At 40.7% G+C, this 17,353-nt stretch overlaps 1 protein-coding gene across 2 annotated transcripts in view; it reads right to left on the bottom strand.

Moving 5' to 3' along the window:
* Positions 1–2,272: 2,272 nt before the first annotated feature.
* LOC132406509 (vascular cell adhesion protein 1-like) overlaps positions 2,273–17,353 on the bottom strand; it is a 24,158-nt gene continuing 9,077 nt past the window's right edge. For both annotated transcript variants that reach the window (XM_059992279.1, XM_059992278.1), the window contains 2 exons: positions 10,438–10,728; positions 2,273–5,491 (listed from right to left, as the gene is read on the bottom strand). In XM_059992279.1, coding sequence (XP_059848262.1) covers positions 5,346–5,491; positions 10,438–10,728 — 437 coding nt within the window. In that variant the 3' untranslated portion in view covers positions 2,273–5,345. The remainder of the gene's footprint in view (positions 5,492–10,437; positions 10,729–17,353) is intronic.

The following is a 17,353-nucleotide window of genomic DNA, read 5'->3' as shown; positions in this document are numbered from 1 at the left end:
ATAGATTCTGGAATGGTTTCAGAGGAATTGATAATTGTAAACGTCACTCCACTCATTAAGAAAGAAGAGAGGCAGAAGAAAGGAAATTATAGGCTAGTTATCCTGACTTCAGTGGTTAGGAAGGTGTTGGAGATGATGGTTAAGGTTGTGGTTTTGGGGTACTTGGAGGCAGATGATAAAATAGACTGTAGTCAGTATGATTTCCTTAATGAAAGATCTTGCTTGACCAATCTTTTGGAGTTCTTTGCAGAAATAACAAGCAGGCTAGACAAGGAGAATTGGTAGATGTAGTTGGATTTTCAGAAGTGTGCCACACATGAGGCTGCTTAACAAGATGATTTAGATTATGGATTTAATGGTTTTGTGGCTAAGTTTGCAGATGACACCAAAGTAGGTGGAGGAGCAGGAAGCGTTGAAGAAATGAAAAGGTTGCAGAGAGACTTGGTCAGTTTAGGAGAGTGGTTAAAGAAATGGTAGATGAGGTACAATGTTGAGAAATGTGCGGTTATACATTTTGGAAGAAGAAATAATCGGGCAGTTTATTATTTAGATGGGGCGAAATTTTCAAAAATCAGAAGTGCAAAGGGATTTGGGGGTCCTCGTGCAGGATACCTTAAAGGTTAACCACTAGGTTGGATGGGCAGTAAGGAAAACAAATGCTATGTTGGCATTCATTTCAAGAGGAATAGTGTATAAGAGTAAGGAGGTGTTGATGAGGCTCTATGGGTCACTGGTGAGATCTCATTTGGAATACTGTGTACGGTTTTGGGCCCCCTATCTTAGAAGGGATGTACTGATGTTAGGGAGAGTTCAGAGAAGATTTACGAGGATGATTTCTGGAATGCAGGGGCTAACATATGAGAAGCGTTTGTCATCTCTTCGACTGTATTCATTAGAGTATAGACAATTGAGAGGGGATCTCATAGAAACATTTCAAATGTTGAAAGGGTTGCACAGAGTAGATGTGGAAAGGCTGTTTCCCTTGGTGGGTGATTCCAGGACAAGAGGCCACAGTCTTAGAATTAGAGGGTACCCATTTAAAACAGAGGTGAGGAGAATTTTTTTTTAGCCAGAGGGTTGTGGATTTATGGAATTCGTTGCCACATACAGCTGTGGAGGCCCGATCATTGAGGGTGTTTAAGGAGGAGATTGATAGGTATCTAATTAGTCAGGGTATCAAGGGATATGGGGAAAAAGCTGAAGATTGGAACTAGATGGGAGAATAGTTTAGCTCATGGTGGAGTGGCGGAATGGCCTACTTGTGCTCCTTTATCTTATGATCTTGTGATTAACAAGTTAAGAGCCCATGGTATTACACTAAAGGTATCAACACGGACAGATCATTGGCTGATTAGCAAAAGGCAAAGAATGGGAATAAATGGAGCTTTTTCTGGTCAGTTGCCAGTAAGTAGTTCTGATTGCTTCCTGAAATGTTGACTATTTGCTCTTTTCCATAGATGCTGCCTGGCCTGCTGAGTTCCTCCAGCATTCTGTGTGTGTTGCTTGGATGTCCAGCGTCTGCAGATTTTCCCTTGATTGCCAGTAACCAGTGATCTTCCACCAGGCTCTGTGTTGGAACGATTTCTTTTTACGTTATATGTCAATGATGTGGATGATGGAATTAATAGCTTTGTGGCCAAGTTTGTGGATGATATGAAGGTAGGTGGAGGCGCGGATAGTGTTAAGGAAGTAGAGAAGCGACAGAAGGACTTAAATAGATTAGGAGAATGGACAAAGAAGTGAAAGATACAATATAGTGTTAGGGAGGGTGTAGTCATGCACTTTGGTAGAAACAAAAGCATGCACTATTTTCTAAATGGAGGGAAAATTAAAAAATCCGGGTGTAGTTGGACCGGGGAGTTCTCGTGTAGGATTCCCTAAAGGTTAGTTTGCAGGTTGAGTTGGTGGTGAGGGGGGGCAAGTGTGATGTCAACATTCATTTCGAAAGGACTAGAATTTAAAAGTAAGGATGTAATGCTAAGGCTTTATTAAGCTCTCATGAGACCTACTTAGAGTATTGTGAGCAGTTCTGGGCCCTTTCTCTAAGAAAGAATGTGTTGACAAAGGAGGTGTATAAAAATGATTCCGGGATTGAAAGGCTTTTTATGAGGAGTGTTACCAGCCCATTTCTGTTTCATCTCTTATATTCTTTTAAATTCTTTGAAATTGCAAAGGAGTTCTTTGGAGAATGGAACCTCCATACAGATAATTAATTTAGACCCAGAAAGCCAACACCACAGTGATAACATGCCTGAACACCATTTTCTTAGCTATTGTAAAATAATAAGAAACAGGTTTATTTTTGGTCTGGGTACAATATTTTACAGAGTCTACACAAATGGCTAAGGCATTTACAAACTTAACCATGTGATAATATTCACAGGTTTCAAAACATTCACCATTCTGGGAAAGTGTTTGCCTGTTACATATTTTACAGCTGATAAGAATTGCTTTAACTTATCTCTATCATCCACAGGCCCTTATGTACATGCAAGATCTCAAAAGCCAACTGTAGAAGTTAGGAATGAATATGACATTTTTGCGTTTAGACTAATATTCAAGCAAAATCTTTGCTTCATATGCGAATTCTTTTTTATATTCTCAGATGCATGTCCAGAAAACTAAAAAGAAAAGCAAGAGAAAAACGTCTCAAAGTTCAATGTGCATTTATTATCTAAGTATGTTTACTTTATACAACCTTGAGATCTGTCTCCTTACAGACTGTCACAAAACAAAGAAACCCAATCGAATTATTTAGAAAAGGACCACCAAACACCCACTGTGCAGAAAATAAAAACAAATGGTGCAAACTACAAAATCAAGTAAACAACTAAACCTCACGAAAGTGAGTCCATAATCACGAAGCCAGTCATCACTGCAGCCAATTCAGGAGCCCGTTAGTTGCAGGCTGTAGCCTCAGTTCAGTGCAGATAAGAGTGAACCTCATGAGCATTGAGCTGGACTGGTCTGTCCCTCACCTCCGGCCTCGACACACTGACCTTTTCAATCTGGTCCGGCACTTTAAATTGTCCTAATCTCAGGACATTCCTCACTCTCGGACTCGGGCTTGGTTGCTTCGATATGTCCTTAGGCCTGGGCCCTGTTGCCTTGATTCAGCCCACGCCCGACCTTTCCAATTCGGCCCAGCCCTTACATCAATCAAACCTCAGGTCTTGCTTTGTTCTCAGGCCCACTGGACAAATTCAGTAACCCAATGTCCTCTTTGCCATTATAACTGACAGATCTGAGTATACAGTGATGTGTTGGTAAGCCAAAAACAAGAAGCTAAAATTGTTAAATTTATATTTGACATTATTTTGAAGGTGACATTTTGAGAAATTATTTTTAATATTTCCATTGATTTATCTCTAACATTAAAACACAATATAATCTGGTAATGTTTTGAGAGAAAAAACAAAATCAAAATATTAATCTGTTTACTTGCACAAAACTATTAAATCGAGCAGCACTGTGATGTTTAATAGCCTTTGGAAATGACACAGCAAGCCATTCATTTCAAGCAATTAGTATTGGAAAGTAAATTTGGCTGAGCCAAGTTATAAGTTATAGGAATGTATAAGATCATAAGGCCTTAAGATATAGGAATAAATTTAGGTCATTTGGCCCATTGAGTCTGCTTTGCCATTTCCTCATAGCTGATCCATTTTCCCTCTCAGACTCAATCTCCTGTCTTCACCCCATAACGCTACATGCCCCGACCAAACAAGAATCTTTCAACCTTCACCTTAAATATACCCAATGACTTGGCCTTCACAGCTGCCTGTGGCAATGAATTCCACAGATTCACCACTCTCTGGCTAAGCAAATTCCTTCTCTCCTCCGTTCTAAAAGGACCCTCCTCTATTCTGAGGCAGTGTCCTCTGGTCTTAGACTCACATTAGGAATATCCTTTCCACCTCCAATCTATCAAGGCCTTTCACTATTTGATAGGTTTCAATGAGGTCACCTCCTCATACTTCTGAATTCCAGAGAGTAGAAGCCCAGATCCATCAAATGCTCCTCATATGACAAGCCTTTCCAGACCAGAATCATTTTTGTGAACCTCCTTTGAACCACCTCCAGTGTCAGCACATCCTTTCCTAGATAAGGGACCTGAAACTATTGGCAATACTCCAAGTGAAGAACTGGAGCCCCACTGCTGCTTATCAATGACCATATCTTTTCCTTATTATTTTATTTAATTGGAAGAAATGTTCCTGTAACCTTTTCCCGCAAATGGGAATAGAATTCTCAGAACATCAGCACATTTTGTCAGTGATACTGGTGCAATTCATTTGAACATTTCAGCACTGGGACCAACCATCAATAAACAGCAAATGATATTGAGACCCGTACACTCAGTGGCCACTCTGTTAGACACACCTGTACAACCGCTCGTTAATTTGACAAAGCATTTGACAAACTACTATAGATGTGCAGTGGAGAATGTACTGACTGGCTGCATCATGGCCTGGTATGGAAATATTAATGTCTTTGAATGGAAAATCATACAAAAGGCAGTAGATTTGGTTCAGTATGTCACACGTAAAGCCCTCCCAACCATTGAGCACATCTGCCTGAAACACTGTTGCACGAAAGCAGCATCCATCATCAGAGGTCTCCACCACCCAGGCCATGCTCTTTTCTTGCTGCTGCCATCAGGTCAAGGGTACAGGAGCCTCAGGACTCACACCACCAGGTTCAAGAACAGCTACTACCCCTCAGGCATCAAGCTCTTGAATAAAAGGGGATAACTCCACTTTCTTGCCCCATCTTAGAAAAGTTCCTACAACCAATGATTTCACTCCAAGGGCTCTTTATCTCATTATCTCATGTTTCATTATTTATTTCTGTTTATTTATGTTTGGATTTGCACAGTTTGTCGTCTTCTGCACTCTAGTTGATATTTCATTGACCCTGTTATAATTACTAATCTATAGATTTACTGAGTATGCCTGCAGGAAAATGAATCTCAGGGTTGTATGTAGTGACATATGTGTACTTTGGTAATAAAAGTTATTTTGACAAGGGAAATAGGCCTGCTGTCTTACGTTATCAATGTCCAACAGGGTCTTGCAATAGCAAGAGAGATGGCAAGTCGTATTTATAATTATTGTGCTTTTGCGTGCTCTTTATGCGTTTTGTGTTCATTATGCTTTTTTATGCTGCATCGGGTCTGGTGTAACAATCAATTTGTTCTCCTTTGCACTCGAGTACTGAAGAATGATAATAAACAGTCTTGAGCCTTGAATCTTGATATTCACTAAACTTGTTTGGAATAGCTGTCATCTCTGGAGTTTATTCACTGAATTCATACAAAGGGATTTCTTTTCCTCATCTTGTATTTAATTAAAGTCTGATAGACTTTCCTGAACTTCATAGCTTCCACTTCTTGAGACCTCACAAAACAAGCAGCAGCAGACAACAGTCACTATAACAATGAGAAAAAATGCAACTTCTGTAATAATCAGCACCGTCTTCCATTCTTCACCTGTGAAAATAGTAATAAAAGTACATATTATTGATTTTTTTCCTGGGCAATCCATTTTTATTCAACTTCAAATAACATCCAAAAATCCACATCTTCAATAGGGTGTGTGTCACACTATTGTAGTGGTTAGTGTTACATTGCTACAGCTTGGGATGTTGAAGTTCAGAGTTCAACCCTGGCAGCTTCTGTAAGAAGTTTCTGTGCTCTCCCCATAGAATGTGTGGGTTTCCTCTGGGTGCTCCAGTTTCCTCCCACAATGCAAAGGCTTACCTGTTTGTAGGTTAATTGGTTGTTGTAAATTGTCCTGTGGTTAGGCTAGGGTTAAATTGGGGTTTACTGGGCAGGGCGGCTAGAATGGCTGGAAAGGCTTATTCCACCCTGTATCTCTAAATAAATAAATAAACAGCTAGATAAATTAAATTAAAATAAATAGGTAAATAAATAACACACACACACACACACACACACACACACACACACACACACACACACACACACACACACACACACACACACACACACACATATATATAGATATATATATAGATAGATAGTGTCTGGGACTTATGCACAGTATTGTAGTAATTTTATGTATTGCACTGCACTGCTGCCACAAAAAGAAAATCAAATTTCATGACCTTTGTGAGTGATGATAGACCTGGCTCTGATATGAATCTCAGTTGTGGACTGAGATTGGGGAGGGGTCTCATGATTGGGAAAAGAGGATGGGAGAGGGAAATGAGTGGGAAGCACCATTGAGACATTCTGTAATAATCAATAAGCCAGTGGTTTGTAATCAATTGACCTGCCCTGGTGAATCAGACTGGGTGTGTCTACACCCATGCTACCACCCCCGTCACCTGTTCCACACCCGTCCTGTGGCTGTCCGCCCTCACCATTCCCAATGTTCTTTGCACCTGCCAGATTTGCATACTTGCTCTCTGCTCCACTTTAACAAATACCGTCTTAGGCAGCCTAGCTATATATACAGTATGTGTCTAAGGGTTTGTGCAGCCCTGTATATTAATCAATCCAGTTCATCTGTTCCCGCTGTTCTTTATTTTGTTTCATTCTCCCCAAACCACAGATCATTCTTTGGGATATCTATCAATTTGCTAATTGCTTCTCCTATACTTCAGTTTGCTTATTATTTATTTTCATTGTCTGCCTCCATCTTCGATTTGTCAGGATTGCATGGGAGATTTTCATTGCTGTAAAGGCAGAAACTTCCTAGGAAGAGGAAAGCCATTGCCCTCAGTTCTGATCACAAACTTTCTATCTCCGTTGCTATACCAGCCCGTTGTCTGGTCTGTACTGAAATGACTGGGAGCTTGGTATATTGATGCTAGGCTGATCTTCCAGCTGTCTTATTCTCTCCATAACATGGCTACTCACTTTCATCTTTGCAATATTGCCTCAATGCATCTGTACACAACCTACCTTTTTACAAATTTGCTGATGACACAACTGTTGCTGAATGAATCACAGGTTGTGATGAGGCAGCATTCAAGAGCGAGTTAGTACACCTCAAAGTTCAAAGCAGATTAATTATCAAAGTACCTTTATGTCACCACATACTACCCTGAGATTAATTTCTTTGCAGGCATTCACAGTGGAACAAAGAAACATGATAGAATCAATGTAAAACTACACACAAAGACTTACAATGTGAAAAAGAATACAAACTGTGTATACATATAATAATAATAAGGAGATAGTAGATAGGTGATAATAACCATATAACAATTACAGCACGGAAACAGGCCATCTTGGCCCTTCTAGTCCGTGCCGATCGCTTACTTTCACCTAGTCCCACTGGCCTGCACTCAGCCCATAACTCTCCATTCCTTTCATGTCCATATACCTATCCAATTTTACTTTAAATGACAATACTGAACCTGCCTCTACCACTTCTACTGGAAGCTCGTTCCACACAGCTACCACTCTCTGAGTAAAGAAATTCCCCCTTTTGTTACCCTTAAACTTTTGCCCCCTAACTCTCAACTCATGTCCTCTTGTTTAAATCTCCCCTACTCTCAATGGAAAAAGCCTATCCACGTCAACTCTATCTATCCCCCTCATAATTTTAAATACCTCTATCAAGTCCCCCCTCAACCTTCTACGCTCCAAAGAATAAAGATCTAACTTGTTGAACCTTTCTCTGTAACTTAGGTGCTGAAACCCAGGAAACATTCTAGTAAATCTTCTTTGTACTCTCTCTATTTTGTTAACATCTTTCCTATAATTTGGTGACCAGAACTGTACACAATACTCTAAACCTGGCCTTACCAATGCCTTGTACAATTTTAACATTACATCCCAACTCCTATACTCAATGCTCTGCTTTATAAAGGCCAGCATACCAAAAGCTTTCTTCACCACCCTATCCACATCAGATTCCACCTTCAGGGGACTATACACCATTATTCCTAGATCCCTCTGCAAGCTTTGAAAACCTACTTCATTATCTACAACCTATCTAACCCTATCTTAGTATCATCTGCATACTTACTAATCCAATTTACCACCCCATCATCCAGATCATTAATATATATGACAAACAACATTGGACCCAGTACAGATCCCTGAGGCACACCACTCGTCACCAGCCTCCAACCTGACAAACAGTTATCCATCACTACTCTCTGGCATCTCCCATCCAGCCACTGTTGAATCCATTTTACTACTTCAATATTAATACCTAATGATTGAACCTTCCTAACTAACCTTCCATGCGGAACCTTGTCGAAGGCCTTACTGAAGTCCATATAGACAACATCCACTGCTTTACCCTCATCAACTTTCCTAGAAACCTCTTCAAAAAATTCAGTAACATTTGTCAAACATGACCTTCCACGCACAACTCCATGTTAACTGTTCCTAATCAGACCCTGTCTATCCAGATAATTATATATACCATCTCTAAGAATACTTTCCATTTATTTACTCACCACTGACATCAAACTTACAGGCCTATAATTGCTAGGTTTATTCTTAGAACCCTTTTCAAACAATGGAACAACATGAGTAATATGCCAATCCTCCGGCACCATCCCCATTTCTAATGACATTTGAAATATTTCTGTAAGAGCCTCTGTTATTTCTACACTAACTTCCCTCAAGGTCCTAGGAAATATCCTGTCAGGAGGTTTATCCACTTTTATATTCCTTAAAAGTGCCAGTACTTCCTCCTCTTTAAATGTTATAGTTTCTATAATTTCCTTACTTGTTTCTCTTACCTTACACAATTCAATATCCTTCTCCTTAGTGAATACCAAAGAAAAGAATCTCCCTCATCTCTTAAGGCTCCATACATAGCTGTCCACTCTGATTCTCTAAGGGACCAATTTTATCCCTCACTATCCTTTTGCTATTAATATAACTGTAGAAACCCTTTGGATTTATTTTCACTTTACTTGCCAAAGCAACCTCGTATCTTCTTTTAGCTTTTCTAATTTCTTTCTTAAGATTCTTTTTACATTCTTTATATTCCTCAAGCACCTCATTTAATCCATTCTGCCTATATTTATTATAGATATCTCTCTTTTTCCAAACCAAGTTTCTAATATTCCTTGAAAACCATGGCTCTCTCAAACTTTTAACCTTTCCTTTCAACCTAACAGGAACATAAAGATTCTGTGCCCTCAAAATTTCACCTTTAGTTGACCTCCATTTCTCTATTACATCCTTCCCATAAAACAAATTGTCCCAATCCACTCCTAAATCCTTTTGTATCTCCTCAAAGTTAACCTTCCTCCAATCAAAAATCTCAACCCTGGGTCCTGTCTTATCCTTCTCCATAATTATATTGAAGTTAATGGCATTGTGATCACTGGACCCGAAGTGCTCCCCAACACATACGTCCATCACCTGACCTATCTCATTCCCTAACAGGAGATCCAACACTGCCCCTTCTCTAGTTGGTACCTCTATGTATTGCTGCAAAAAACTATCCTGCACACATTTTACAAACTCCAAACCATCCATCCCTTTTACAGTATGGGCTTCCCAGTCTATGTGTGGAAAATTAAAATCTCCCACAATCACAACCCTGTGTTTACTACAAACATCTGCTATCTCCTTGAAAATTTGCTCCTCCAATTCTTGCTCCCCATTAGGTGGTCTATAATACATCCCTATAAGTGTTACTGCACCTTTCCCATTCCTCAATTCCACCCAAATAGTCTCTCTAGCCGAGCCCTCTAATCTATCCTGCCAGAGCACCGCTGTATTAGATAGTAGATAGCTGGACAGGTAGATTTATTTTAATTATTTATTGAGATACAACATGTAACACTGAGCAGGAAAGGAAGTCATTCCTTCCTGTGGCCATCAAACTTTACAACTCCTCCCTCGGAGTGTCAAACACCCTGAGCCAATAGGCTGGTCCTGGACTTATTTCCACTTGGCATGATTAACTTATTATTATTTAATTATTTATGGTTTTATATTGCTATATTTCTACACTATTCTTGGTGCGGCTGTAATGAAACCCAATTTCCCTCGGGATCAATAAAGTATGTCTGTCTGTGGGTCTGTCTGTCTGTCTGAATAGGCCCTTCTGGACCTTCAGATCACGCTGCCCAGCAATCCCCCAATTTAATCCTACCCTAATCATGGAACGATTTACAATGACCAATTCACCTACCAACTGGCACACCTTTGGACTGTGAGAGGAAACCCACGCGGTCACAGGGAGAACCTATAAACTCCTTACAGGCAGCGGTGTGAATTGAACCTGGGTCACCTATACTTGAAAGCATTGTGCTAAGCGCTACAACACTGTGCCACTCTATCCATCTATCTAGAGCTAGGCAGGTAGATAGAGAAACAAACAAAATCACCTTGAATGTATTTTTAAACAGCAGTTCTTCTGCGGCTGAACTCCTGTCTTCAAATTATTTTTTATTCTCATATATGAATTGTTAGAAAGATGGAAAACGAACCTTTGACACCCTTGATGCTGATAATCACTGTCCTACTATCATTTCCAACTTGATTTGTAGCTGTACATGTGTAAACTCCTCCATGTTTTGATGTTATTTCGGAAATGCGGAGAACCCCGGAAGAATGAGACCCAAACTTGCTGCCCTGATGGGGGTATTTCCACTGTATCGTGACTGCGGGGTTTCCATTTGAACTGCAGGTCATTACGGCTTCATCACCTTTTCTCAGGAATATTAGAAACTCGGATGTGGTTTTATTATTCACTGATATGATTGTATTTTGAGGTTTATCTGGAAAAGCAAAAACAGAAAATTAAGCCGCTCATTAGAAACTCAAGAGACTCTGCAGATGTTGGAAATCCAGAGCAACACACTCAAAATGCCGGAGGAACAGCAGGCCAGGCAGCATCTATGGAGAAGAATAAACACTCAACGTTTCAGGCTGAGACCCTTCATCAGGGCCTCAAGAAGCTCCTCCTTGGCCTTGCTGATACTCCACATCAACAGACCAGAAGCACAAAGAAAACCACATATTCAGCTACAGAGAACGCTTGGAAATCAGTCAATAAGACACTTGCAACGTCTGTGTAGAAATAAAGCAGAGTTATAATTTCACATGTGACCTTACCTGAAGAGTGATGATCCGTTAAACTCTGACCCACCTACGAATGGGCAGTTCAGATCACCTGAATTTTATTCAGCTGCAGTGAAGTTCAAAGTGCATTATTGCTTGAAGTTTATTCCAGTTAATTATTTTGTATCACTCTACAGAATACTATCTTTTGTTTAGTGTGAAAATAACACGATACTTATGTGTATATCATAAACACAAGAGATTCTGCAGATGCTGGAAATCCAGAACAATACACACAAAGTGCTGGAGGAACTCAGCAGGTCAGGCAACATCAGTGGAAAAAAGTGCAGTCGACGTTTCGGGCCAAACCCTTTGGAGAAAAGATGTAGAGGATTAGATTTGAAAGGTGAGGGGAGGAGAGAGAACCACCAGGTGACAGGTGAAACTTGAAGGGGGAACGATGAAGGAAAGAGTTAGGAAGTTGATTGGTGAAAGAGACAGAAGGTCATGGAAGAAAGAAGAAGGGGAGGGGGGAGGAGGGGCGCACCAGAGGGAGGCGATGGGTGAGCAAGGAAATGATATGAGAGATGGACAAGGGGATGCAAAATAGTGAGGGGGTGGGTGGAGGCATTACTGGAAGTCTGAGGAATCGATGTTCACGCCATCAGGTTGGAGGTTACCCAGATGGAATATAAGGTGTTGTTCCTCCAACCTAAGTGTGGCCTCCTCCACTGTCAGGATAAGTTCCTCCAGCATTTTGTGTGTGTTGCTCAGATATCCAGCAGCTGCAAATTTTCTCTTGTTTATGGAAAAGAGTAAACTGTTGACATTCCAGGCCAAGACCCTTCATCAGGACTGAGAGGTAAGGGGTGAGATGCCTGAATTAAATGGTGAGGGGGGGAGGGGAAAGGAGGCTAGCTGGAAGGTGATAGGTGAAGTCAGGTGGATGGGAAAGGTCAACGGCCGGAGAAGAGAGAATCTGATAGGAGAGGAGAATGAACAATAGGAGAAAGAGAAAGAGGAGGGGACCCGGGGGAAGTAACAGACTGGTGAGAAGAAGTCAAAGGTCAGAGTGGGAAATAGACGAGATGTGGGGGAGAATTTTTGTTCACCAGAAGGAGAAATTCATATTCAAGCAATTAGGTTGGAGGGTACCCAGATGGAATATCTACTTATATGGTCAGAAATGATTAGAACCCACACTTGGACTTTGGTAGCATGGGGGACAAATGGCCATAAGAAATCATTATTGTTTGAATCCAAGAAATTCCTTATTGTCGCCATACTCTACGCACTAAAGTAAAACAGAATTGGAGTCCAAAACCAGATGTGGTAGGGTTTGGTGTGGAGTGCAAGGGGAAGGATTTTAATTGGGAGAGTATGTGGACAAAGATTGGACACTGGCAAATAATGAACGAGGATGTCCTGCTGAAAAGCTGAATGATCGATTGGGGGTCAACGATTCCAAGATCGCTTTATTGAGAACTCAGGGTTATGTGATCAGGGATGGGACATTGGCAGTTAGTAGTGGGGTGTAAACTGATAAGTGTGCAGGGACTGAAGGGGAAGATAAATTAAATGGGACCTACAGGTAGGGTTCCTAGCACCAGGCTTTGGCAGGTCTCCTTTAGATTATATTGGTGCAGACAAAGCAGATCCCCTTTCTGACAATCCTCAGCAAGTGAGGAACTCTGGAATGGGTACTTGCTCCCAGCAACACTCGGAACTGGAATGTGATGGAAATGGCACCATTGTGCACCCACCCCATGTGATTTATTTCAGGAAATAGTTGGAGTGGTATGAATCATCACAGAATATTTGTGTTCTTTGCTGAGAAGAAAATGTTAGATACTATGCCCTGAAAAAAAAACGTTTTGTTATCAATCTTCAAGGGCTATGTGTCCATCTGTGGCTTATGGTTTGATTGTTGGGTATTGGGTCAAAAGGTTCTGGGTTCACACTGCATTCCAAAGCCATGAGTGCAAAATCTAGGGTTGACTTCCTTGTTTGAAACTAAGTGCGTATGTCATTATTGTAGGTGCTGTTGATTTAAGGGCTAGTTTTGCGAATAGCAAACACCGTTTTCAAGAAGAGCAACAGAACTCTTCAGGATGTCTTGGTCAATATTTTTTCTTCATTAGATCTCACTGTGTAATGACACCATATTTCACAGACATAAAGACTAGCACTGGACACACTAAGAAACATTGAACAACAAATACTTTGCTTCCTGAATACTTTTGCATGAATCTAATGGATTTTGAACTGCCGATCATGAAAACTATCATGAAATTTCCTTATCACGGACTGGTACTTCTGAAATTGCCTATATTTGTTACTTCAATTCATAATTCAAGTCAGAGTAACAGATTCCAAGATTAAGGAAGACGTTTTTGTTGGTCCATAAATCAAACAGGTCGTGAATGACAGGTAATTTGAGGAACTCCTGGTGGGACTGGAGAAAATTGCATGGAAGGCATTCAAAGATGTTGCTGAAGTTTTACTTGGCAACTACAGAGCAACAAACTACATACAGCCAGTTGACAACATGCTTCAAGCAAACAAAACCATGAAGTGCAACACGGCAGTAAAGATTCATTTCCTGCAATCCCATTTAGACTTCATCCCTGCAAATCTTGGTGCTGTCAGTAATGAGCACGGTGAAAGGTTTCACCAGGACATTGTGGTCATGGAGAAATGGTATCAGGGTAACTGGAATCCATCAATGCTGGATGATTATTGTTGGACACTAAAGTGAGAAACCTCAGACACTGAGTACAAATGCAAATTAACAACACAATGTTTTTAGCTTAGTTGAACTATTGCAAAGCATTGTCAATTAGATGCATAATTCCATTAAAGTTATTTTCTTGTTTCTCAAATTCCTAAGTGACACAAGTAGTCTGAAATTATATTTATGTTCAGTTTCAAGTGGTCTACCATAAACAAAAAAATGCAGAGGAAGCAACTTTTTTGAAAAAATAAATCCAGTGTTATACATCTTAATCTAGTGGATCTGTGATTGTGCTGCATGCTGACTTCAAAGGCAAAGATACTTCTCTAAATTGTTGCAAACTATTGGCAGATATCTTTTCATCCTATAAAATTTAGGCCACCATTACCAAAGTGAGATCCCCGAGAGAACAAGGCTAGTCTGTGCTGACTGTGCTGGATGCTCATGTGCTGCCCTGACTGAGATACGTGCAGGTAAAAGTTATGTTCATTATAGAGGGATAGTGCAGGGTACACCAGGATGCCAGCATGCAGGATACTTGATTGAATTTTATTGATAACCCTTTGGTTGTACAGTATGTGAACTCCTCCACATGGGAGAGGCTGACTGAGTGGCATAGGAATAACACAATAAACTATCACTATGTCTCCCCTTCTTGAAAAAGCAAGAGAAACTTTGTATGTACTTCTTGTCTGTAGAAGTGAATTGAAATTGTAGTCACTGAAATTGAACGATTCAGTTCGCTTTACCCATAGTATTGTCACGGTCCCTCTGGCAATTGCCCACCTGGCTATTTTCCTCAGGAATTGGGCCTCAATCACCTCGTTTAGTTCTCAATAATTCCCAGGTTCTACTAACTACAAACACCTGCTTTCCATCATCAAATGCAATATAAAAACCCTGTGACCACAACAAGGAGTTGCCAGTTTGTTGGTTGACTCGTGTACAAGCAACCTTGTTCCATGGTTCTTAGGACTATCAGTTCTGGTCTAGCATCACTCCTGAATTCTCTACTAAGACCAAGACTCCAGGTAAAGACTCCCTTGGTACCAAATCCTCACTGACTATGACCATAACGCCTCCCTACTCGGCCTCCGTGCCCGTGTTCAGCACTTGGGTTCATTCCACCTTGGTAACAAGTATGTAATTTATTTGCCTGTTGGTACTGTGGACTGCTTGTTTCATGTTTGATCTCATAGTCCCTCACAAAAGCTTTGAATTATGAGCAGCTGTATTCTGGACCATGTCTGATGCAAGTGTCCGGTATTCCATCATGAGCAAATACAGCCTTCGGGAGCTGTATAACTGCCGTTGAGGATGTGGAGGACAGCTTGGACACCTCAACATTACATGAGTAGTAATCACAGTGAGAAGAAATTTATCTCTTTTCTGCTTGGAAATGTCTGTGCCAGGGAAAGTTTGGGGATTCTGTGGGATTGAGAGGTTCAGCAGGATTTTTGTGCAGGTTTCTGCATGCTTCAAATTGCTTTACAAAATTTCCCTGCTGTGAGCTCAGACTCAGCCATAGCACAAATTGCTTTGCTCTTAGGGAACACTTTTTGATCTCTTGATGCCCTTGGTGGATTTGACTGATGATTTTGGTGTGCACACAAACAGGGATGATGAGTCTGGTGCCCTTTAGCAGCAAACCATCAATAATGTCGAGTGTGTCTCTTTCAAGCAAGTAAGGTCTGAGTTTGTCAGCTCCTTTTAGAACAGCTGGGAATCCACAATCCCAATATTACATGATCCTGCTGCAGATTTTGTCATCTTTCAACTCAATATTACACACTGCAGTATATCAGTGTGCTTAATTGATGCTCCTCTGAAGCCTGGGTGTGATTACATACAACCCTAAATCTCTCAAAGCATCTGAGCCATCTCTCAAAGTCCCCTGGTTTAGAGAAATCATATGTCTCAGGTGTGTTATTATGTATGTACATAATAACGAACTGCAGTTCTGATGTGCAATGTGGGCAATTCACCTGGTGCCAGAAGTCATGTTGATGAACAGACATGCTTGTGGCAGGCTGGACCCAGAGTATCATTAAACCACCACAGAGGTGGATTGAAAGTAGCTGAGTGAATAAGGGACTATATTTGCTTATTACAATTGAAGTTAATGTAAATATTTTTGTTGGACAGGATCATTGTTCCTTGCAAGTTTATGAGGTCATACTATTGTGCTTGTTTTCTTTAAAGGGGAAGATGTGTTGTTGTGTCTGTGCATAAAAAAGAATTTCATTTCCCTGTGCGCAATATAGGCGGTTCACCCAGAACTGGAAGTCATGGTGGTGAACAGACCAATTCATGGCATAAAATATGGTTGAGCAGAAGCCATGACTGTAGTATTCTGTAGCTGAAATAGTTCTAAAATTTCTTCCCATGCAAGTTTGTCTTTGTTGAAGAACAAACATAACCTGCTGTCAGTCTAAATCCAAAGCATAATTGAATATGGTGAATGAATATAGAAAGAGACGCTATGGACCGACAGAGAGAAACTGCTGGAAAAAGATCACACTGTTTCAAAGTTCAGCAAGAAATTGAGGTGAGAGAAGCCTGAAAAATTCTGTTAAGGATGACCTAAGTCCTCCCACAGCTATACAGGTTACTGACAATCTAACTGACAATTGGAAATGCTACGAACAGCAATTCAATACATATTTAGTGTCAAGCAGAGCTGGCGGGTGGAGGAAATATTGAAAGCATCTATCTTTCTACACATAATTGGCGAAGCTGCTTTGGATGTCTATAACAGTTTTCAAACTGATGAGACAGTTTTACACTGGACATTCTAATGACAGAATTTGAGGAGTGTTTTTTCCCAAATGAAATGTCATGTTCTTCTCCTGTGAACAGGAACAAGGTGCTACCTTTGACCAGTGCTCAGCTGAGCTTCATGCATTGAGTGAGTTGTGTGAATTTGGAGATTTGAGAGATTCATTAGTCAGAGACAAAATAGTTGTGGAATCCCAGATAATGTTCTCAGAGAAAGCTTGCTCTGTGAAAAAGAGCTGATGCTAGAAAAGGCCGCATGGTGGGCAGTGGAGACCATGCAAGCACAAGCGAAAGAGATACACAGAGCAGAAACCACAGTGCATGTTGTGAAAAAAGAGGGACACAAGGTGTTTTGCAAAGTAGGAGCATAGCAAAGAAGTAGGCTCAAACAGAAAATGTGGAGGTAGGCATACCCCAAAGAAAGGTCCTACTTACAAAGAAAGGTCCCATGATAATTGTAGGAAGAAGAATCATTTCGCAAACTGCTGCAAAGCTGGGTCTACCAAGAAAAAGGTGCACATTGTTGGTGAGGAAATGGAGGAAGTCTTTGAGGATTCTCTGCAGACTGCTGGTGCTGGTATAACAGAATGGATTGTTCCAGTGACTGTGAATGAGACAGTAATTCCATTCAAGCTGGACACCAGAGTCCAGTGTATCTATTACCCATGGATCTCTCAAAGTAAAGAGCAAGATTTACCCAGTGAAATTAAAAGTGACAGACTATACTGGAGAGAATGTTCCAGTAAAAGGGGATGGTATAGTGACTTTCAGGCACAAGGGACAGCATCTAAAGGGGCCACTGCTGATTGTTAAAAAGTGAGTATGGCCAA

The sequence above is a fragment of the Hypanus sabinus genome, chromosome 16 (genome assembly GCF_030144855.1).
Source record: "Hypanus sabinus isolate sHypSab1 chromosome 16, sHypSab1.hap1, whole genome shotgun sequence".
Taxonomy (NCBI): Eukaryota; Metazoa; Chordata; class Chondrichthyes; order Myliobatiformes; family Dasyatidae; genus Hypanus; species Hypanus sabinus.
Note: the sequence above shows the minus strand (reverse complement) of the source record. Positions and strands in the feature narration are given on the sequence as shown.